General features: G+C 41.6%; 1 protein-coding gene, 2 long non-coding RNA genes and 4 other non-coding genes across 8 annotated transcripts; 6 read left to right on the plus strand and 1 right to left on the minus strand.

The window, feature by feature from the left end:
- The first annotated feature begins 674 nt into the window (after positions 1-674).
- trnag-gcc (transfer RNA glycine (anticodon GCC)) lies at positions 675-745 on the plus strand. Its single transcript has one exon. It is a non-coding gene; the product is annotated as a tRNA-Gly (tRNA).
- Positions 746-1,309: 564 nt separating this feature from the next.
- Positions 1,310-1,380, plus strand: trnag-gcc (transfer RNA glycine (anticodon GCC)). Its single transcript has one exon. It is a non-coding gene; the product is annotated as a tRNA-Gly (tRNA).
- An 881-nt stretch (positions 1,381-2,261) lies between these two features.
- On the plus strand, positions 2,262-2,332 carry trnag-gcc (transfer RNA glycine (anticodon GCC)). The gene has a single exon. It is a non-coding gene; the product is annotated as a tRNA-Gly (tRNA).
- A 2,018-nt stretch (positions 2,333-4,350) lies between these two features.
- Positions 4,351-4,508, plus strand: LOC137494503 (U1 spliceosomal RNA). Its single transcript, XR_011014453.1, has one exon. It is a non-coding gene; the product is annotated as a U1 spliceosomal RNA (small nuclear RNA).
- Positions 4,509-5,431: 923 nt separating this feature from the next.
- On the minus strand, positions 5,432-14,744 carry LOC110439604 (uncharacterized). Of its 2 annotated transcripts, none has more exons than XM_021475728.3 (12): positions 14,568-14,744; positions 13,540-13,713; positions 13,325-13,460; positions 12,893-13,256; positions 12,672-12,798; positions 12,442-12,495; positions 11,302-11,381; positions 10,728-11,159; positions 10,064-10,620; positions 9,792-9,961; positions 9,266-9,432; positions 5,432-8,767 (listed from the first exon to the last, which is right to left on the minus strand). In XM_021475728.3, the coding sequence occupies exons 2-12, from the start codon at positions 13,700-13,702 to the stop codon at positions 6,344-6,346; spliced, it is 4,674 nt and encodes a 1,557-aa protein (XP_021331403.1). In that variant the 5' UTR covers positions 13,703-13,713; positions 14,568-14,744; the 3' UTR covers positions 5,432-6,343. The 2 variants fall into 2 exon arrangements, with proteins under 2 accessions (XP_021331403.1, XP_021331402.1); XM_021475727.3 differs by having other exon boundaries at positions 12,442-12,498.
- Positions 9,058-12,870, plus strand: LOC141381716 (uncharacterized). Its single transcript, XR_012402344.1, has 5 exons — positions 9,058-9,997; positions 10,179-10,623; positions 10,711-10,803; positions 10,894-11,169; positions 12,454-12,870. It is a non-coding gene; the product is annotated as an uncharacterized lncRNA (long non-coding RNA).
- Positions 14,745-21,238: 6,494 nt separating the features above from the next.
- LOC141381994 (uncharacterized) lies at positions 21,239-21,920 on the plus strand. Its single transcript, XR_012402932.1, has 2 exons — positions 21,239-21,378; positions 21,895-21,920. It is a non-coding gene; the product is annotated as an uncharacterized lncRNA (long non-coding RNA).
- Positions 21,921-22,713: the final 793 nt, after the last annotated feature.

Here is a 22,713-nt window from a genome sequence, read left to right on the forward strand (position 1 = left end):
TCCTGAGCTGCTGCTGCGCTGATGGTCGTGGGGAGTGGAGAACATGAGTCTGATTCCAGCGACGCTCCAGGGACAGACGAGTCTACGCTGAGGCCATCTTCCAGCCTAAACCACGGCAAATGAAGCTCTGCACAAGACTTTTGGCCAGCGGAGAAATTAAAATGGTCGTGCCCAACTCAGTCTGGTTCTCTCAACGTTTTTTTTTCTTCACTCCCATCAGGTGAAGTTTTTTTTCCCTCTCCGCTGTCGCCACTGGCTCACATGGTTCAGGATTGGTAGAGCTACGCATCGATGAATTTGCTCTTCAGTGTTTGAACTCTCAGTAATGATTAAATCAAACTGAACTGAGCTAAACTGAACTGAACTTAAACACTAAAACCTGAACCACACTGTTCCAGTTACTATGACCATTTATGTGAAGCTGCTTTTACACAATTTACATTGTAAAAGCGCTATACAAATAAAACTGAATTGAATTGGATTGAACAACAAAAAGGCAAAACACAACATCGGTCAGCATTGGTGGTTCAGTGGAAGAATTCTCGCCTGCCACGCGGGAGACCCGGTCCGATTCCCGGCCAATGCATTTCCTGTTTTGTGTTGCTACTCTTCCAGCTCTGGGTAACAGCCTTGCAGCAATCACACCCCAATAGGGATCGAGTATAAGCATATCAGCATTGGTGGTTCAGTGGTAGAATTCTCGCCTGCCATGCGGGAGACCCAGGTCCGATTCCTGGCCAATGCAAGTGTGGTTTTGTGTTGCTACTCTTCCAGCTCTGGAAAAACAGCCTTGCATCAATCACACCCCACTAGGGCTGCAGAATAACCATATCAGCGTTGGTGGTTCAGTGGTAGATTTCTCGCCTGCCACACGGAAGACCCTGGTCCGATTCCCGTCCATTTCAATTCCTGTTTTGTGTTGTTACTCTTCCAGCTCTGGGTAACAGCCTTGCAGCAATCACAACCCACTAGGGCTGCAGAACAAGCATATCAGCATTGGTGGTTCAGTGGTAGAATGCTCGTCTGCCACGTGGTAGACCTAGAGTCGATTCCCGGCTAAAACGTGCGGTTTTGAGTGGCTCCTGTTTAAGCTCTGGTTGATGGCCTTTTAGCACTCACACAACATAAAGGCAAGGTACACCATGGGTCAGCATTGGTCGTTCAGTGGTGGAAGTCTTGCCTGCCACGCGGGAGACCCAGGTTCGTTTCCCGCCCAATGCACCTTCTGATTTTGGTTGTTACTCTTCCAGCACTGGGTAACAGCCTTGCAGCAATCACACCCCACTAGGGCTGCAGTAAAACCATATCAGCATTGGTGGTTCAGTGGTAGAATTCTCGCCTGCCACGCGGGAGACCCGGGTCCGATTCCCGGCCAATGCAAGTGCTGTTTTGTGTTGCTACTCTTCCAGCTTTGGGTAACAGCCTTGCATCAATCACACCCCACTAGGGCTGAAGAATAAGCATATCAGCAATGGTGGTTCAGTGGTAGATTTCTCGCCTCCACCGTGAAAGACCCTGGTCATATTCCCGTCCATTCCAATTCCTGTTTTGTGTTGCTACTCTTCCAGCTCTGGGTAACTGCCTTGCAGCAATCACAACCCACTAGGGCTGCTGTATATGCATATCAGCATTGCTGGTTCAGGGGTAGAAATCTCACCTGCCACGCGGGAGACCTTGAGTCGATTCCTGGCTAATAGTAATGCAGTTTTGTGTGGCTCCTTTTTCAGCTCTGGTTGACGGCCTTTTAGCACTCACACAACACAAAGGCAAGGAAGAACTTGGGTCAGCATTGGTGGTTCAGTGGTAGAAACCTTGCCTGCCACGCGCGAGACCCGGGTCCAATTCCCAGCCAATGCTTTTCCTGTTTTGTGTTGCTACTCTTCCAGCTCTGGGTAACAGCCTTGCAGCCATCACAACCCACTAGGGCTGCAGAACAAGCATATCAGCATTGGTGGTTCAGTGGTAGAATGCTCGCCTGCCACGTGGGAGAACTAGAGTCGATTCCCGGCTAAAACGTGCGGTTTTGAGTGGCTCCTGTTTAAGCTCTGGTTGATGGCCTTTTAGCACTCACACAACATAAAGGCAAGGTACAACATGGGTCAGCATTGGTCGTTCAGTGGTAGAAGTCTTGCCTGCCACGCGGGAGACCCAGGTTCGTTTCCCGCCCAATGCACCTTCTGATTTTGGTTGTTACTCTTCCAGCACTGGGTAACAGCCTTGCAGCAATCACACCCCACTAGGGCTGCAGTAAAACCATATCAGCATTGGTGGTTCAGTGGTAGAATTCTCGCCTGCCACGCGGGAGACCCGGGTCCGATTCCCGGCCAATGCATTTTCTGTTTTGTGTTGCTACTCTTCCTGCTCTGGGTAACAGCCTTGCATCAATCACACCCCACTAGGGCTGTAGTATAAGCATATTAGCATTGTTGGTTCAGTGGTAGATTACTTGCCATACAGAAGACCATGGTCGGATTCCTGGCCAATGCAATTCCTGTTTTGTATTACTACTCTTCCAGCTCTGGGTTACAGCCTTGCATCAATCACACCCCACTAGGGCTGCAGGAAAAGCATATCAGAATTGGTGGTTCAGTGGTAGAGTTCTCGCCTACCACGCGGCAGACCTAGAGTCGATGACCGGCTAAAACAAGTGCATTTTTTGTGGCTCCTTTTTCAGCTCTGGGTGGCAGCCTTTTAGCACTCACACAACACAAAGACAACTATCAACATGGGACAGCATTGGTGGTTCAGTGGTAGAATTCTCGCCTGCCACGCAGGAGACCCTTGTCCGATTCCCGGCCAAGGAAATTTCCAAGGAAATTCCTCTTCAGCTCTGGGTAACAGCCTTGCAGCAATCACACCCCAATAGGGATCCAGCATAAGCATATCAGCATTGGTGGTTCAGTGGTAGAGTTCTCACCTACCACGCGGCAGACCTAGAGTCGATGCCCGGCTAAAACAAGTGCATTTTTTGTGGCTCCTTTTTCAGCTCTGGGTGGCAGCCTTTTAGCACTCTCACAACACAAAGACAACTATCAACATGGGACAGCATTGGTGGTTCAGTGGTAGAATTCTCGCTTGCCACGAGGGAGACCCAAGTCTGATTCCCGCCCAATGCAAGTGTGGTTTTGTGTTGCTACTCTTCCAACTCTGGAAAAACAGCCTTGCATCAATCACACCCCACTAGGGCTGCAGAATAACCATATCAGCGTTGGTGGTTCAGTGGTAGTTTTCTCGCCTGCCACGCGGAAGACCCTGGTCCGATTCCCGTCCATTCCAATTTCTGTTTTGTGTTGCTACTCTTCCAGCTCTGGGTAACAGCTTTGCAGCAATCACACCCTACTAGGGCTGCAGTGTAAGCATATCAGCATTGGTGGTACACTTGTGAAATGCTCGCCTGTTACGTGGGAGACCTGGGTTCCATTCCCAGCTAATTCAATTCCTATATTGTTTTGCTAACCTTCCAGCTCTGGTTGATGGCCTTTTAGCACTCAGACAACACAATGGCAAGGAACGAGATTGGTCAGCATCGGTGGTTCAGTGGTAGAATTCTTGCCTGACACACGGAAGACCCTGGTCTGATTCCTGTCCATTGCATTTCCTGTTTTGTGTAGCTACTCTTCCAGCTCTGGGTAACAGCCTTGCAGCAATCACACCCCACAAGAACTGCAATCTTTTGCAGACGTCTGTGGCGTTTTTGGCAGAGGGACGACTCAGGAATGTAAGGTGCCTGCAGCGGGAGGTTGTTCCGTTAGCGCTTCCGCTTTCGTCAGTGAAGTTCTTTTGCGAAACGTTTGTAGATCCCGTCGTGCTCTTCAAGCTATGTCGTTTGAGCACTGTGCTGATAGGCTGACGTAAGAAAACAGGACACGAAATATACAAGGCGAGAGTGCAAAGAGCGAGAGAGCTCTAGGCAAAGGCGGTCCGAACTGCAGCAAAGCAGGAGGTCGACATGTCCAAATAGACGAAATCAGAAACTAAGCAGAGAAAAACGGCATTTGTAGAGAAAGAAAACAGATGGAGGAAAAGAAAGAAAGAACAGGAGGATCCCCTCCCCTCCCCCCATAGAGGGTCTGTTATCCCCAGATCGAGTGCGTCCAGTGGAATCCATGTGTTGGCAGCCCCAACTGATGACAAAACACAAAGCAAGCATCTGGAGGAAGCTCAAACTCTTCATGCGTTGCCACAGTTACTAGCGAGTGGTTTGCAAGCACAGGCACGTCTGCTGCAAGTACAGCGCCGTCAGGAGACAGGGGTTGCTGGCCCATTCCCCATGCTTGTTGGCTGGGCATCACCGCCCTGGAGTACGGCCGATAGAAAACGGCGGCTGCCATTTGCGCTGCCCGGCAACTCATACTTACCTGGCAGGGGAGATACCATGATCAAGAAGGTGGTTCACCCAGGGTGAGGCTTTGGCCATTGCACTCAGGCCACGCCGACATCTGCGAACGGCGATCGACCTGTACGGCGTGCAAATTTCATTTTAGAAGTGTAGGCAATTACAGCACCTGATTGGTTGATTGAGTTTCAGCAAACCATGAATGAACTGCTTTTGCGAGTGAACAACCCCCTGGTGATGTCATCAAAACAAATAGTAGTAACTGTCAGGACACGTTGCATATGATGTGGTGCTTTTGAAATTAAAGCAAACAACCCTAACTGTGCATAAAAGTGAACCATGAAATGATCATTTAATAAGTTTGTTATTAAAATTTAAGTTGCTTTTTAAATTAAATTACTTTTAATTGTTCACTCAAAATCCCCATAAACCTCAACAAATGGAATATATAAATTAATATATGTAATATCAGTTCTATAAATAAAATATTCATATGTAATAGTAGTAATTAAAGGTCAAACTTATTTATAAATGCATAATGTTTAGTAGAATTATTCTTAAATATGTTTGTATAACAAAAAATGGAAATATTTAGCATCTGTTCTATTATATTATACAGATATACCATCATATTTCTAATAGCAGTAATACAATTACATAAAATGAATAATAATCCCTTACTTTGTTACTGGGTAAGTATTTTAATTATAGTAACTAACTACTTTGTAACAAATTACGACAGTTCTATTTTGAGAGTGTAATGTCATAGGATATTTGAATAATGTACTGTTTTTGTATTTGTGTGTTGCAGGTGTAGCTTGATGTTGGAATGTGGTTTAAGGATGAATCCACTGGCATCCCATCTGACGGCAACAGGATAAGCTGTCATCGACTCCAGAGCTGGACTTGGAAAAACACAGAGGAGCAATAGACTTTTCAGAGCGCCTGTACCAGAGGTTACTATTAAAATGGACTGCATATTATTGTCATAGACTTAGATAATGATTCTAAATTAAATTCAAAATCAGAAGATTTAGTCAATTTTTAAAAACCAATGAAGTCCTTCCAACACATACAAAAAGAAACACGAGATTGTATTTTATTATCCAAATTTATTAAAAGTGCAAAAGAAAAGTTCTAAACATATTGTTAGACCTGCCTGACATAAAAATGTATACTATAGATATACTTTGTACATAATAAAAAACACATTACTATTACAATCATTAGTTTTAATATTACTGATAGCAGTTATAGATATAAGAATATATTTGTATACATAAAAAAATACTGCCAGGTCAAGCATTTAGATATAAAAAATAAAAAAATAAATAAATCCTCTTAAAAAAAAAACAAAGCTAACAATTAAAGTATATAAAGCAACATTAGTTATCACAAAGTAATAATTAAAGTACTTTAAATAACATAATGATAATATATACTTAATAAACATAAATAAATAAATAAAAACAAGAAAACAATTAAAGAAATACTGTAAACTCTAAAACAATAAACTGTTAATATAACATACATTTCTGGAACAAAACAGTGTTACAACAATCAACAAATTAGTGTAAAACACTGTAAACTTAAACAGTCAAATGTTAATATAAAATTTGTTTCTACAACAATCAACAAATTAGTGCAAACTGTAAAAAAAAGCTGCACTTTTGTAAATTAACAATAAGTTACAATCTACAAATTAGTATAAAACGATGTATACTCTGAAACAGTCAACTGTTAATATTGCGAACATTTGTGCAACAATAAGTGTAAAAAACAGTCAACAAATTAGTGCAAACCGTAAAAACCTGTAAACTTTTAAAAAATCAACTGTTATTATAACATACATTTTTGCATCAATACCAGTGTTACAACAATCAAAAGATTAGTGTAAAACACTGTAAACTTTCAAACAACCAACTGTTATTATAACATATCCATTTTTGCAACAATAATACTGTTACAAGTCAAGAACTATGAACCGCAACATGGATAGAGGTCCAGTTAGACAGACTCGGAGGCCTGAGACTGAGAGCCCAAGAGAACGTCCACAGCCCTTTTAAAGTCTTCAAAACAGTCAAACGTCTGCCCAGCAAGGTTTGTGGACGTGGAGGCTTTGGAGCTCTCACAGTAGCTCTTCTTTCTGTATTTCTTGTGGCCTTGAGTTGGTTGGCCACACAGAGCACAGATGTAAACCTTCACTGAGGTTGGATGTCCAGAGCCACTGAGTTCTGCCTTTTTCCTCTTGTAGACTGTTGATCTTGAGGGCAACAGTAGCGGAGTGGATGCCTGCGGCAAGGAAACAGCGGGAGGTGCAGTCAGCAGAGTGTGTGTGTGCCGGAGTCCTGCGGGCATCGAATGGGCCGGCGCAGGAACTGGTTGAGCAAGAGCAGAGGGAGGGACAGGTAAGATTTGCGGGAGCCTTTGCTTCAACTTTCGGGTGCCGGCCAGAGAAGTGGTGATGGGATACTGCACTGCAGGCCGGCTGGTATGGGGTCTTTCCTCTGGAAGCTCCTCAGCGGGGGGCTGGCTGGTGCTGGAGACGCTCTGGTGACGACGGAGGACAGACAGACCCTGGTCGGTGACGTTTGTGGCTGACAGTGCCTCCTGCCTCCTGATGAACTCGCTCACGCACTTTGAATTTATTTTCAGGATGGGAATCCCGAGTTTGCGGAGCTGATCATCGTCCACCGTCACTCTCTGCTGCACACGCTGGTACAGTTTAGTGATCTGCTGTTTCAGCGGTGACCCTTTAGCTTTTCCTCCAACACCAGGATGAAGCCACAGCTGTTTGACCAGGCAGTACATCAGCCGGTTCTTTCTGGAGTCCACCAAGTGTGCGGCTGAGTACCGCTTGCTGAACTTGAGCTTCTGCACCAGGGACGCCTCAGTCGGATCTCCACTGGTGCGGCCAAACAGAGCATTGCCCCAGCGTGCAGAGTAGAGGCTGTCGAATTGTTGGATGCTGCGGTCATGGAGGTCAAGCTTGTTCCAGGCGCTGATGACCTTTTGCCTGGTCGACTCATTTAAGGCAAGTTTTCCTTCCTCCAGGGCGATCTCAACAAGGACTTTACACAGATCCTCTACGTGCTGGTACCCAGGCAGATGATTGGGACCGCACACGTCCTCCACACAGGGGTCAAATTCAGCAGCCACTGCCTGATCGGTGAGGCACAGACGGTTCCTCAGAGGAGTCAGGCTGTCCCTCTCGCGGTCTGAGGAGTAGCCCACATCATCATCTTCCTCCTGCAGCTCTTCCTCTTCCTCTGCCACCCCAGCAGGAACATCTTCGTCCTCATCCTCATCTGCCTGAAGTGTCTCTCTAGTCTGAGCGTAATGATCAGGAGCACTGAAGGGCTCTGAGGACTGGGAAAACAGGTACTCCAGACCAATGCGCTCATCACCAGCAGGAACTGGAGGCCTGTAGTTTGCCTCCTCCACCTCCCCAAATAGCTCCTGGCACCTTTGGTTTAGGCGATGGACCAGAGGAGACATGTACACCATATGTTTCCTCCCTTTCCGCCCTTGGACGCTGGCTGACTCCCTGTTAGAGTTCCAGCGTGCGATGCCAGCCAACAGATAGACTTGAAACGGGACGGCAGCACAGTGGGGTCCCGGGATCATGTCAGGCAGAAAGGAATGAAAGCCCTCCAGACTGTTGCTTCCTCTCACCGTACTGTACCGCGCAAGACGAACACCGTTACGGGTCACATACTTGGTGATGGTGTACATGTTCCTCCCTGGTGGATCCTGGATGCATTCAAGGTGCTTCTGCTGGTTCTCCCAGACGTGGTCGATGGCTGCAGAGTCCTTAAACAGATGCACCTGATTCTCATCCATCCCTGCGGCTCCCTTCAGGAGATCAATGGCGCACTGCACGCGCGCACATGTTTCCTGTGCACCAACTGTGATCCTCCTGACGTAATGGCTGAGGTCATATTTACTGACACGCAGCTCGATGATCTGGCTGTCAGTCAGGGAGGCATAGTTGGTTGGGTGACCGGCACGTATCGCCTGTACCAGAAGAGCCATGTCGTCTTTGTTGTAGGCAAAGACGGCAGCAGAGAGGGCAGACTTGAACAGGGCATACTTTGGATGATGATCTGTCCGTAGGGCTGCATCGAATCGATGGATCCAATGAAAGATGTCCAGCCGTACCAGCATGCCCCTGTCCGTCCAGTCACTGAAGAGCTGCTCAACCGAGGACACGGCGTGGACGCGACAGCAGCCACGATCCACATACATGAGCTCGGGCGGTGCCTCATCAGCTCTCCTGTACCTCTCCATGAGGCCTTCAGCCATCGGCCTCATCTTCTCCAATGACTCCTCACAGGTGAGAACAGATATGAGGATCTGCCCCTGCTCGTTGGCCACATTGGTACACCACTCTGCAGTGCCTTTTCCATCGCCGGAGAGTTTCTTGCAGATCTGATAACAAATACAACACAAACAGATTTAAACATTTTTGTATTTTGTTTTTTTTTTTTTTTTCTGCACCAGACCAAGAAAGTAATAGTCACTAATATTCAGTAATGAATTAATAATGTGTTTTTGCATTGCAGCTCATTAGATTTCGGATGCAGAGCATGCAAGAGGAAACCTGAAGTGAAGAAAACGACACACAAAGACGTAGGTTATTGTGATTAATAATCTGGTGCGTGTGATGGTGACAAACAGGATTTTAAAGCACTAGTAACCCATATTAGATATTAATTTATTGATAATTATTTATTATTAAACAATTAATAATACTTTACTTATCAATTGTCATTAATAATTAATGATTAAAATGTCCCATGATACAAAAGTGGACAATAATATTTTAAGGATAAAATCTCTCTGATAAAGGATTTCCTGAAAGAATAACAGTAAAAAGGTTTTGCAATATGTTTACAAACTGACTTTTTTCCATTGTGTTAAATTTACCTTCTTGGTGGAGTCGTACTTCAGGACTTGCCCAAATGTGGACATAATCTGAGTACGGTAGTCCTCGATGTTATCTGCCTCTGAGATAAGGAACGCCTTTCTCATCAGTCTGGCAGATGGCGGCTCTCTCCGTGCTGGTGGTCGCTGGAACTGCTGGCACAAACTCCCTAAAAGCAGAGAAAACAGACACTTTGCTGCTTAATCTTTGAATAAATGCTCAAAAGGATAGGAATTTAAAAATAATAATTATTTCATCATTTGCTGATCCTTTTAATGATTGTAAACCATTATGGGTTTCTTTTAAACACTAAACAAGATATTTAGAAAAATGTCAGAAACCTGTAACCATTGACTTCCATAGTATTTGTTTGTTTTTTTTTACAATGGAAGTCAATGGTTACAGGATTTCGGCTTTCTTCAGAATATCTTCTTTTGTGTTTAACAAAAGAGAGAAACTCATAAAGGTTTAAAACTACTCATTTCTGGGTGAACTATCCCTTAAAGAAAACAATTAACTCTGACTTACGAGTGATCTTCCCAGGTTTGTTGTACTGGCTGAGAAGAGTGGTGTACAAGTCCTTTCTCTGCAGATAGTCCTCGCAGTGGCTCTCCTGCACCTGTCTCCAAACCTTCACCATGGTGTTTCCCTCAGTGCGATCCCTCATCAGGCGGATCACCTGCTTGTCCACGCCACGCCTAGAATAATAGGAGCAACACAATCATTAGATGATGGTGAGTCTTAACTTTTATTAGACTCTGAATAATTTTACAATGATTTGTATTCTGCTAGAGACTCACCGTAGCGTCAAGACAGCAGGAAACACCGCTCTGTGAGCTGGACTGAGCTGATTAAGGATGCACTGATCCCATGACAGGAAACGACCAATAGTATGCTCTTCCGACTCCTTTGCAGCCTTTCTACAGGCGTTGCATGCCAGGACCTCAGTCAGCATGGAGTACCAGCCAGACATGTGGCAGATCTGTCTTACCGTGGATGAATACCCACAACGGTAGAGAAAAGCCTTCTGATTGGTGCGTGCTGGGCAGTCAGACCTTGGGCACCGAAGACTGTAACGCCACACACCGACTGGTCTCCAGAAAAAAACGGAGCTGTGAAAAAAGGAGTCTGCTGAGGGGACTTTTCCTTCCACCACTCCAGGAAATTCTGGAGGGTGAAACCACATCCGGTCATCCTTCAGGACTTTCCTCCACTTTCTGTTTCCATGTTTGTCTTTATAAGCCATGGCCCTCTGAAAGAGTCCCCTTTCAGCATCCTCCTTAAGCCACAGTATGTCTGCACTGGGCAGCCCATGAAGACCAGACTCCCACATCTTGTGCCAACCCTCAAATAACACCTGGTAATTAGAATAACCGAGACAAAACTGTTAAAATCAATTAAAGTTTTAGTATTAAAGTATTAATTTTTCTTATCTTCACAACCACAGAGTTCTTTGACAGTTACCTCAGAATGTGCTGGGTCACTGTGTGTTGACCCACCAGATGACCTTCTAGGTTGAACGTCAGAAGCTGACACAGAAGCTGATGCAGGAGCCGATGAAGAAGCCGAGGCAGGAACTGACGAGGCTGATGCAGGAGCCGAAGAAGAAGCCGAGGCAGGAACTGACGAGGCTGATGCAGGAGCCGATGAAGAAGCCGAGGCAGGAACTGACGAGGCTGATGCAGGAGCCGATGAAGAAGCCGAGGCAGGAACTGACGAGGCTGATGCAGGAGCCGATGAAGAAGCCGAGGCAGGAAATGACGAGGCTGATGCAGGAGCCGATGAAGAAGACTGGCCAGGAACTGATGAGGCTGATGCAGGAGCCGATGACGAAGACTGGCCAGGAACTAATGAGGCTGATGCAGGAGCCTCCAATAAAGAAGTCGACGCAGGAGCCTTCAACAAAGTAAGTATAATAGTTAAAACCTTTTTCATTGACATATTCATACTTTTTGCACGGCCTCCCCATCTATGCTCACAAAACTGTATTCAGGAGTATATACACCACCTAATTGTGATGTACAAACGATAAACTTACAGCAGACAGTGGAGAGTCTGAGTGTGGCTTCTGTGACAGATCTTCACAGGAACGTTTTCTTCTCTTTGCTTCCCCGGCTCCTAAATGAGCACAGTTGTGATTATCAGAAGACAGTGTCTTAGTGTGATGAATTTTATTTATTAATGCATACAGTTGAAGCCGGAATTATAAGCCCCCCTGTTAAATTTGAGTTTATTTTTCACAATTTATGTGTAATGGAGAGAGGACTTGTTCAGGCACATTTCTAAACATAATAGTTCTAATAACTTAATTTCTTATAATTTATCTTTGCCATGATGACAGTATATAATATTGGGTCACACTTTACAATAAGGTTTCATTAGATAATGTATTTACTAACATGAACTAATTATGAACAATGCTTGTACAACATTTTTAATCATAGTTCAACATGTACTAATGCTTTATTAAAATAATATTTAATGCTTAGTTGATGGACTGTGAGTTGGCATGGATGACTGTAACACGAACAAATACTGTATTAAGTGTATTGTTCATTGCTTGTTTGTGGTAGTAAATGCTTTGACATTAACTAATACAAACTTATTGTAAAGTGTCACCCTTTAAGGTAACACTTTAGAGTAATAGTCCATTAGTTAATATTAGTTAATGCATTTACTAACATGAACAAGAAATTTAATACATTACAGTATTCATTCATCTTTGTAAACGATTTAATGTTATTTAAATTAATTAACGTTAGTTCATTAATGCACTGTGCATTAAGTAATGTCAACAAGCACAACTTTGTATTTTAATAATAATTTTAATAATGCATTAATGTTGAACTGTAATTAATAAATGCTGCACAATGTTGGCGACACTTAGTGTTAGTAAATTGATTAACTAAAGGACTATTATACTAAAGTGTTACCATATTCAGCGTGAGAAAGTAAAGGCTTAACTAGCTTAACACTGTTTGTTCTGTAGCCGATAGAAAAACATAAATAATAAAACGAATAAAACTTTCTTCAGAAGATAATAAACTATCCTAAGTACTGTGAACATGTCCTTGCTCCATTACCTTTAATAAATATTTCACAGGAGGGCCCTCAGCTGTAGTTCATGCTACAACAGTATGAATAAATGTTAATAAGTGACATTTATTATGTGATATACCTTGTCTTTCAGGGAAGCTGAGTGGTTTCTTCGGCAGACTGCCTTTGTCCTCAACTGCTAAAGAAGGACAAAAAAAAACACAAGATGGGCAAAAGTCAGTGTCAAAGCAGCAAGAAGACAATCTCATCAGCACAGTGTTTTGATATTGTGTGTCATTGATTTATTTATTAATAAAAGATTTATGCTATGGTACATGAACAATTAAAGACAATAATAAAAGGGATATACACCTTGTGCTTCGAAAGCACTGAGGGCTTCCACCAGTAGCGCATCATCCGCCCATCCACCATCACCTCTAGATCCCGACGAGCTGGAGCTGGCCGCCGCTGCAGGAAGAGGCCTGTCTTCTAGGGGTTTCTGCGAGTTACAGGTTGTAGTTTGCATGAAATGTTGCCAGCATGATATATATATTTTAATAAAGTCACATTTAAAAGAAATAAATAAAACCTACCTCTTTGTTGAGAATGTACTGCCGGAACCGCTTCAGTGTCTTGACGCTGATGTCCTCCTCCTTCATCGTCAGCCACTGCCGCACAGAGCAGAACGCCTCCTGTGCCATCTTCTTTTCTTGGGCACTACCAGCTTGTGGATCCGCCTGCAGGGTCTTGTGCAGGCTGTACCACTGCCACATCTCCAGGAACGTGAAGGATCTGAAGCGGCCCTGACCGTAGATGGCACTGTCGACGTTGACCTCGAGGTGGCAGGAAACCTGTGGAAACAGTTGCACATACTGTAACAGAAGATCCTTTATATACTCACCTGGGCCCTCTTTTCTTCCTTGATGGCGACGCTCCTTGATGTGTAGATCCAGCACACTGAAATTTCAAAAAGATAATTAATTTGTGTAAAAACAGCTTATACAAATGTATAGCAACATACTTACTATTTAATGTAGCCAACGTCGTTCTCCACCAGCCATTTAAAACTTTGTCCATTGTACTTGCCAAAGTTTAGAATGAGCTGGCCGAGATACTGGACCTCAGATGGCGCACAAGTAATGTGCTGGCATCTTTTTTTAGCTAAGACATAAAATAACATTAATGCAAATAACAGTCTGCAGTGTACGCATATGACAGAAACGCACAAATCAGATATTACCTTCCTCACAAGCAGTTTTTTTGTCCTGGCTAGTGTTCCGCTCGAAGCACCTGTTGCGAGAGGCCAGGGTCTTGGCGTCCTTCGATGCTTTAAGAAAGCACTGTTGTCTGTCCTGTGGCACACTGGTGTCAACAATGCTCAGGGTGGGCAACAGTGGATCCATGTCTAATTCACCTGTAAGAAGTATTCTTATAAACATCACAAATATAGAGAGGGAATATGGTCTTAGCTCTGAGCTCATGATAAAGTATTAAAAAAACATTTTGTGTGTTAAGTCTTTTTTTTTTCCATTTTTACATGTTTGATAATTAACAAATAAATGAAATATCATCAACATAAATTATCTGACAAGGGTTAACAATGCTGACAGAGATGATGCATTTGACAGTGGCAATGAAAACATGAATTATCATATCAATTGCTCTGTTATACATTTTTTTCAAATGCTTACAGTTGTATTGTGTTTTTCAAGGAGCAGCTATTATTATCAACCTCCATATGGCTGATATAAGGTAAGGTAAAATACATTCTAAGCATGTTAAATACATACTCTCATTAATATGATATCATTTACACATATAATACTTGAAATAACATAACAAATCATATTTAATGTATGCACATTTTCATTTTAAAGCTTATAGCAGTAATTGCTGAATATGTTTTTGTCCCAGGCCTTGAGAATCAGTGATATATTATTCAGTCTATGGCAATAACGATTTTACTATATTCTTATGATAACAAATACAGGTATTGGTCATATGTTTTGTCCCAGTTAAGATCTTAAGATGTTCTTCACTTCTCATAGTTACAACTAATGATAACAATCGCCATGGTAACATATATTGCTACATATAAAGGGATATTTATTTATCAGCATGTTTGTTTCTATATTATAATGAAACATCTGTGTATTCTGAGCTATCAAACCGACGCGATCGTCGAAAATAATACAAAAGCTAAACTTTTTCAGGTTTTGTGCAGCCAAATATGCATTTAAATAATATCACAGTATAAAAACAACTTACCACACGAAATATCTTGGAAAGGTGAACTTTCTGACGGCACAGCGTCACCAGCACAGACCAAACACTGCACAAAGAGTGAGAGATTTCAAACGTGATGTGATCTTAGCAATATAAAAATAGCTTCCCTGCTGAAAAAACCAGCATAGACCAGCATTGCTGGTCACCAGCAAGACCAGCATATGTTGTGTTTTGGTGCTGGTATGCTGGTGACCAGCATGGGATGCTGGTGCTGTGATGCTGGTGTAATGCTGTGATGACCAGCATGAGATGCTGGTGCTATGCTGGTGACCAGCATGGGATGCTGGTGTTATGCTGTGGTGACCATGGGATGCTGGTGCTGTGATGCTGGTATTATGCTGGTGACCAGCATGGGATGCTGGTGCTGTGATGCTGGTGACCAGCATAGGATGCTGCTGCTATGCTGGTGGCCAGCATACAAGCACCAGCATCCCATGCTGGTCACCAGCACCAAAACACAACATATGCTGGTCTTGCTGGGATTTGGGTGCTATGCTGGTGACCAGCATGAAATGCTGGTGCTGGGATGCTGGTCACCAGTATGAAATGCTGCTGGGATGCTGGCGCTGGTATGCTAGTGACCAGCAATCCCATGCTGGTCACCAGCATCCCATGCTGGTCACCAGCACCAAAACACAACATATGCTGGTCTTGCTGGGATTTGGGTGCTATGCTGGTGACCAGCATGAATTGCTGGTGCTGGGATGCTGGTCACCAGTATGAGATGCTGCTGGGATGCTGGCGCTGGTATGCTAGTGACCAGCAATCCCATGCTGGTCACCAGCATCCCTTGCTGGTCACCAGCACCAAAACACAACATATGCTGGTCTTGCTGGGATTTGGGTGCTATGCTGGTGCTGGGATGCTGGTCACCAGTATGAGATGCTGCTGGGATGCTGGCGCTGGTAATATGCTAGTGACCAGCAATCCCATGCTGGTCACCAGCATCCCATGCTGGTCACCAGCACCAAAACACAACATATGCTGGTCTTGCTGGGATTTGGATGCTATGCTGGTGACCAGCATGAAATGCTGGTGCTGGGATGCTGGTCACCAGTATGAGATGCTGCTGGGATGCTGGCGCTGGTATGCTAGTGACCAGCAATCCCATGCTGGTCACCAGCACCAAAACACAACATATGCTGGTCTTGCTGGGATTTGGGTGCTATGCTGGTGCTGGGATGCTGGTCACCAGTATGAGATGCTGCTGGGATGCTGGCGCTGGTAATATGCTAGTGACCAGCAATCCCATGCTGGTCACCAGCATCCCATGCTGGTCACCAGCACCAAAACACAACATATGCTGGTCTTGCTGGAATTTGGGTGCTATGCTGGTGACCAGCATGAAATGCTGGTGCTGGGATGCTGGTCACCAGTATGAGATGCTGCTGGGATGCTGGCGCTGGGATGCTAGTGACCAGCAATCCCATGCTGGTCACCAGCACCAAAACACAACATATGCTGGTCTTGCTGGGATTTGGGTGCTATGCTGGTGACCAGCATGAAATGCTGGTGCTGGGATACTGGTCACCAGTATGAGATGCTGCTGGGATGCTGGCGCTGGTATGCTAGTGACCAGCAATCCCATGCTGGTCACCAGCACCAAAACACAACATATACTGGTCTTGCTGGGATTTGGGTGCTATGCTGATGACCAGCATGGAATGCTGGTGCTGGGATGCTGGTCACCAGCATGAGATGCAGCTGGGATGCTGGCGCTGATAGTGACCAGCAATACCATGCTGGTCACTGATAGCAAATTACATCTGGCCCAGATATGGCCCACATACCGCGCGGAATGACGGCGATGACTCAACCTGATTGTGGCTGTCATAACCCAGATAGCATACAGTTCTGGGCCACATCTGGGCCAACTAAGGCACATATGGCTCACTTCTGGCAATGGCAGGAGACATATGGGCCACATCTGGCCCATATGTTTCACACCAGGTGTAGTGTGAGTTGTGGCCTGCTGTATGTGGGCCAGATGTGGCCCGTGTGTGACACCCCGGGTGTAGTGTGAGTTGTGGCCTGCTGTATGTGGGCCAGATGTGGCCCGTGTGTGACACCCCGGGTGTAGTGTGAGTTCTGGCCTGCTGTATGTGGGCCAGATGTGGCCCGTGTGTGACACCCCGGGTGTAATGTGAGTTCTGGCCTGCTGTATGTGGGCAAGATGTGGCCCGTGTGTGACACCCCGGGTGTAGTGTGAGTTCTGGCCTGCTGTATGTGGGCCAGATGTGGCCCGTCTGTGACACCCCGTGTGTAGTGTGAGTTGTGGCCTACCGTATGTGGGCCAGATATGGCCCGTGTGTGACACACCGGGTGTAGTGTGAGTTGTGGCCTGCCATATGTGGGCCAGATGTGGCCCGTGTGTGACACACTGGGTGTAGTGTGAGTTGTGGCCTGCCATATGTGGCCCAGATGTGGCCCGTGTGTGACACAGCGGGTCTAGTGTGAGTTGTGGCCTGCTGTATGTGGGCCAGATGTGGCCCGTGTGTGACACATCGAGTGTAGTGCGAGTTGTGTATTTTTAGTTCCGGTTTAACTATAAATGAACGGAAGCCTTTGAAGTGGTTACAAATTATTAGAAATTGAAAATCAAAGTTAATTTGTCTTTCTAAGTCTGAACACTTTCGTTTTATGAAGTAGAAAATAGAAAATAAATATTGTAAATTAATGTAATGTGATGCAAGGATTTACATTTTTCCGACCGGCTACTTCTGCCTGTGGACTGCATACCTAATAAGTGGGAGGGGCTTGCTGCTCAAACATTGCACAGACTCTGATGTGAAGCAGCAGCAGTTCTGTGTTTCCTGTGTTTTATTAACATTATTGTCCCTCATCAGGCAGTGAGAGCGCTACACCTTCTCTGAAAATAATAACATTGCATGTTCTAAATAAGACTTTCTGAGATTGAAAATTATTCTTTAGGTTATTAAGAATAGGAATAAGCTATTGCTTATCCGGGAAAGTATATGTTTGTAACCTTATCACATATTAATTCAGTTTATTTCCTCAATAATGGATTTATTTTTACTTTAAGGCTGCTATGAATATAAATTTATATTATCTGTTATATGTAAATGTTCCAGCATGAGTAAAATTCTTTTTTTTTTCATATTACCTGGTATGTCTATAAATGTCTATAAATGCAATGAGTTTCATCATTTATTATGTTTTGATCCATTAATGTTTTGTTCAGTTTCTCCATTTGAATGAATTCAGACAGTGTCCTACCGCCACCTACTGGGTGGATTTAATTTGCTATTAGTACTACTTTTTAATGAACAATTTTACAAATGAATTCATAATCTAATAATGCTGAATTAAAGTGCTGTTTTCTTGGTGTTATTTTTTGCAATTCTACATTTTTACAATGATTTTGTTTGATTAAATGCCACATACAACATTGTTCTTTTTTATTTAATTTGAATATTAAATAGACAAATGTTTTGTTTATGAATAAAATAACTATATAAAAAAATGTCAGAGAACTGAGCAGTAGAATGTGAATAACATGAATGTGTTCGTGAATAAGCTGATCTTTGTAAACAACACAAAGTTTTATTTACTTATTCTACAGAACACAAAAAATAATAAAAAATAAATCTGACCAATTTTAATGCGCACACCTAACCCCGCTCCTAACCCGACCCCTCACTTTGATGTCACTAGCTCTATTTGAGTGCATTGTTTCTGACATTGCATGTCAAACTGTATGTCTCAGCTTGCATATCCAAGTCTGCAATCAGATACTAATGCTTCTGCAACACAGCCCTGAGGGTACAATCCTCAGTGCTGGGAAACACCACACATTATCTTAATCACAAACTACAGCAAATTTAGTTCATCCAAAATTCACTTATACTGCAAATTTTTGTACTATAGAAGAAACTGGAGGAAACCAACAGAAACAACATGAAACAAACTCAACATAGAAAGGCCCAAAAGTCTATCCTGGTTCTGTGTGTGTGCACCTGTAACAGCGTCAACAAATTTTATAGACAATATGCTATTAATAAGCATGTCAATTAGCAATTAGTTAATTGTAAATATATCTTAAAGTGTTATAGTTTTTATATAACAAGCTACTGAATATTAAAATTAACAGTAAATATTTTAGAATTACAGCATGTTACATAACAGAGCAAGGACATGTTCACAATGTGTCTGATAATATCTTTTCTTCTGGAGAAAGTCTTCGACTTAAATAAAAGCAGTTTTTAATTATTTTAAAAATATCATATATTTTTATATATTTTTTATATTTTTAATATATATATATATATATATATATATATATATATATATATATATATATATATATATATATATATATATATATATAATAACTTGCCTAATTACCCTTACCCTAATATATATATATATATATATATATATATATATATATATATATATATATATATATATTTATTTATTTATTTATTCATTTATTTAAAAACATAATCATAAAACTGCCCCCTGGTGGCGAATATGTGTTTCGCTTCATCATTGCATTACGGTGGAGTGGGCGGAGCCTCGTGAATGACGGTTATTTTTTTCAAACGAGGAAGTGAAGTCAAGTCCGCCATTTCATCTTCTTCTTTATATCGGGTAAGTTATTATTTTAAAATCATATTTGTGAGATATTTGTCGTCAGGTAATGTTTTTATTTTTTAGAAAAGCTCCTGTTTTGAATAGTGATAAAACTGTAACTTATATGTGGATAATATGGCTAAAAACGGCCAAGAATGATGGCAGCCGTTAGTTCAGTAACGTTAATCTGTTAAATTGATTGTGCTCGGGGTTTTAACAAATTCATTTAAGTTAAATTTGTCCTTTTATTCGCTCGTTATTCCCAAATAAATGATCAATAAGACATGTTATATGAAGAATAAGACATGTTATATGAAGAAAAGCGTCGAAACGGGAGCTTGAATTAATGAATCATATGGTGTCCGTTTTATACAGTTGTAATTGGTGCCGAGTTCTGCTTTTGTACTGGTTTTAGCTCAAACACTGAACGAACAGTCTCTTTTTGGTAAGTTAATGTGTTTTATCAAGTTTCAGCAAAAGTTTGCAGAGTTATGTGGTTCATGCTGGCCACTGTTGAGACTGGTCTGCATTAAAAAAAATTTAAAGCCAAAACGTTTGAAAAAAAAAAATCCACAGTTGAAACATGATGTGTTAAATGACTTATGAAGGAAATTAATTAGCTAAAAAAGAAGGCTAAGTGTGTTATTAAATATTAAACCTTGTTAAAAAATAAAATCAATTGTGTTAAATAAGCTTAAAAACCATATCTTATGTTTTATATTACATCAAAACAGCCTGGAAACTGATTTGCACCATTAATCTTGTACTTATGTATCAAGTCCAAACAAATGGTTTTGTGGCAAGTAAAAATAATATTTTTATAAATTGATTGTATTGTATTAATTTGTTACAGAAAAGCTGAAGGAAAGGACAACTCTCACATCAGTGCATTACTAATTGTTTGACTTCATCATCAAGCACACCAGGTACAATATTGTACATATTTTGAAACTTGTATATGTCAGACTGGTTGTTGGGTACTGAAATAATATATTTTATGTTTTATTTATTATTAAAATATTACAAGATTTATTGCTGCTATTTTATCACTGTGTGAGGTCATAGCTTATTTAAAATATCTATTATTAAAAAAATCAAATTTGAAAGAAAGTCTAAATGTTTCCACAAGGTAATTTATTGAATTGTTTTCTGAAAATGTAAAATTTGAAAGTATTGGTGAGCTGGAAAAACACAGTCTGTTGACGTAACTTTTATTTTTATCTTAACTTTTTATTTTATGTTAAAAGTAGATTAATTTACCTTGGATCGCATGTTTAAGTTATAATTTCAGAGTGAAAAATGTAAAAGAAAACCATTGAAAACAATGGCATAATGATTTTGCTTGATCACAAGAGGTACTTGATTTATTTTTAATGTAGTGAAACATATGTTTTTAAGACTAATGCTTGACACTTGAATTTTAAAGGGATAGTACACCCAAAAATAATGACATCTTTTATCCTCCACTTGTTTCAAAATATTTTTTATGTTCTGTTGAACAAACTCAGGCGGTGCGGTGGAACAGTGGATAGCTCTGTTGCCTCCCAGCAAAAATGTTGCTGGTTCGAGCCTCGGCTGGGTCAGTTGGCATTTCTGTGTGAAGTTTGTATGTTCTCACCGTGTTGGCGTGGGTTTCCTCCGGGTGCTCCAGTTTGCCCCACAAGACATGCGGTACAGGTGAATTGGGTAAGCTAAATTGTCCATAGTGAATGTGTGTAAATGAGAGTGTATGGGTTTTTCCCAGTGATGTGTTGCAGCTGGAAGAGCATCTGCTGCATAAAACATATGCTGGATAAGTTGGCTGTTCATTCCACTGTGGTGACCCCAGATTAATAAAGGGATAAAGCTGAAAAGAAAATGAATGAACACAAACCCAGTTTTTCCTACTATGTATATCAATAGTGGTATCAATTAGTGTTTAACAGATTCAAATTGCTTTGAAACAAGTAGAGGATGAATAAATGGTGGCAGAATAGTAAACTATATCTTTAAATGTTTTATTCTGTATGTTATGTGTATTCATATTTGTCTTGTCTTTTATCATATTGTCCTTCTAGTTCAGATTGTGATGGACCTGGAATGCGACACCAGTTACTCTTAAGTCAAGAACCAAATGAAGCACCAGAGTACAGATTATGGAGGTATCTGAAGTTGAACTAACTGGAAGCAGGGAACCATACTAATAAAGTTCCTTAAGGTAAAAGCACCTGCTTTATTTTGATAGGAAGTATTTTTATTTTTTAGGAGTTCTATTTTTTTATTCTTATTCTAATTTTATTTTATTCATATACTGAATGGAAGTCATTCAAATTTCACAACAAATGATTTTCAGATTGAATATAAACTATAATGACATTAATACATTATTTCTTTTGGTTATTATTTACATCTATATATGGGCAAGTATTTAATCAATGAAAATAATTTTAAACAACTTAACTAACCAAATTACTCTGTTGGACCCTAATATTTAAAATAGCAAAATCCTCAAACTAACACACACTCTTGTGAATGCATTCTCACATTCATACACTCAAAAACACACATTCATACAACAGTCTGTCTCAGTCTGACTCACACACAACATCCTCTCTCACAGGTTTTTCTAGCAAACCTCCACCACAAGCTTGTCCTTTTATGCTGCTTTTATTTCAAACATTTTAGAGCATGATATAGTCCAGGTTTTTATCACTAAGTATTTTTTTCCATTCAGCAGGTTCCTTGTAAAGATTAACCCAGGGAAGGATCGAAAGTGGAGAAGACCAGATCAAGAAAGACCACATCAAGATCTGCGGTCAGTTCAAAGGTACTTTCACTAATTACCAAGATTTCAGACAATGAATTGATGGAGAAAACTTTGAGTGTCAGATCTTCCTACAGTCTGCGCAGACATCTATAGTCATCTTAACGTGAGCGCTTTAATGGTCAAATAGGTGTAAAAACGCAGTGTTTAGTGAATATTCATATCAAGCATCGTTTGTGTAATAAACAAACGAGTTGAGAATCAAAATAGATGCGAAAGAGAAACTATTAAAGAGACAGCGTGCTATAATCCTTCTGCCGCCTGTTTTTATGATTATTAATCAAACAACAAATGGTGAACATGCCTCTGCTCTTGACTGAAGGACTTTTGTAGCTAAAGTGTTTCTTAAAGTGAAGATGCTTAAAGCACAGTTTGTTTTATATTTTTATTCTATTGTATTTATTTCTCTTTCCTTTGCAGGGTGTAAAATAACTGTATACAGTTGAAGTCAGAATTATTAGCCCTCCTGAATATTAGTAGCCCCCCCCCCCCCCCCCCCCCCCCCCCCAATTTCTGTTTAATGGAAAGAAGATTTCTGAACATAATAGCTTTAATAACTCTTTTCTAATAACTTATCTATTTTATCTTTGTCATGATGACAGCACATAATATTTGACTAGATATTTTGTCAAAATACATGCATTCAGATTCAAAGTGCGATTTAAAGGCTTAATTAGTCTTATTAGACAGGTCATTGTATAACAGTAGTTTCTTCTGCAGACAAATCAA

Source organism: Danio rerio, chromosome 4, assembly GCF_049306965.1.
Source record: "Danio rerio strain Tuebingen ecotype United States chromosome 4, GRCz12tu, whole genome shotgun sequence".
NCBI lineage: Eukaryota > Metazoa > Chordata > Actinopteri > Cypriniformes > Danionidae > Danio > Danio rerio.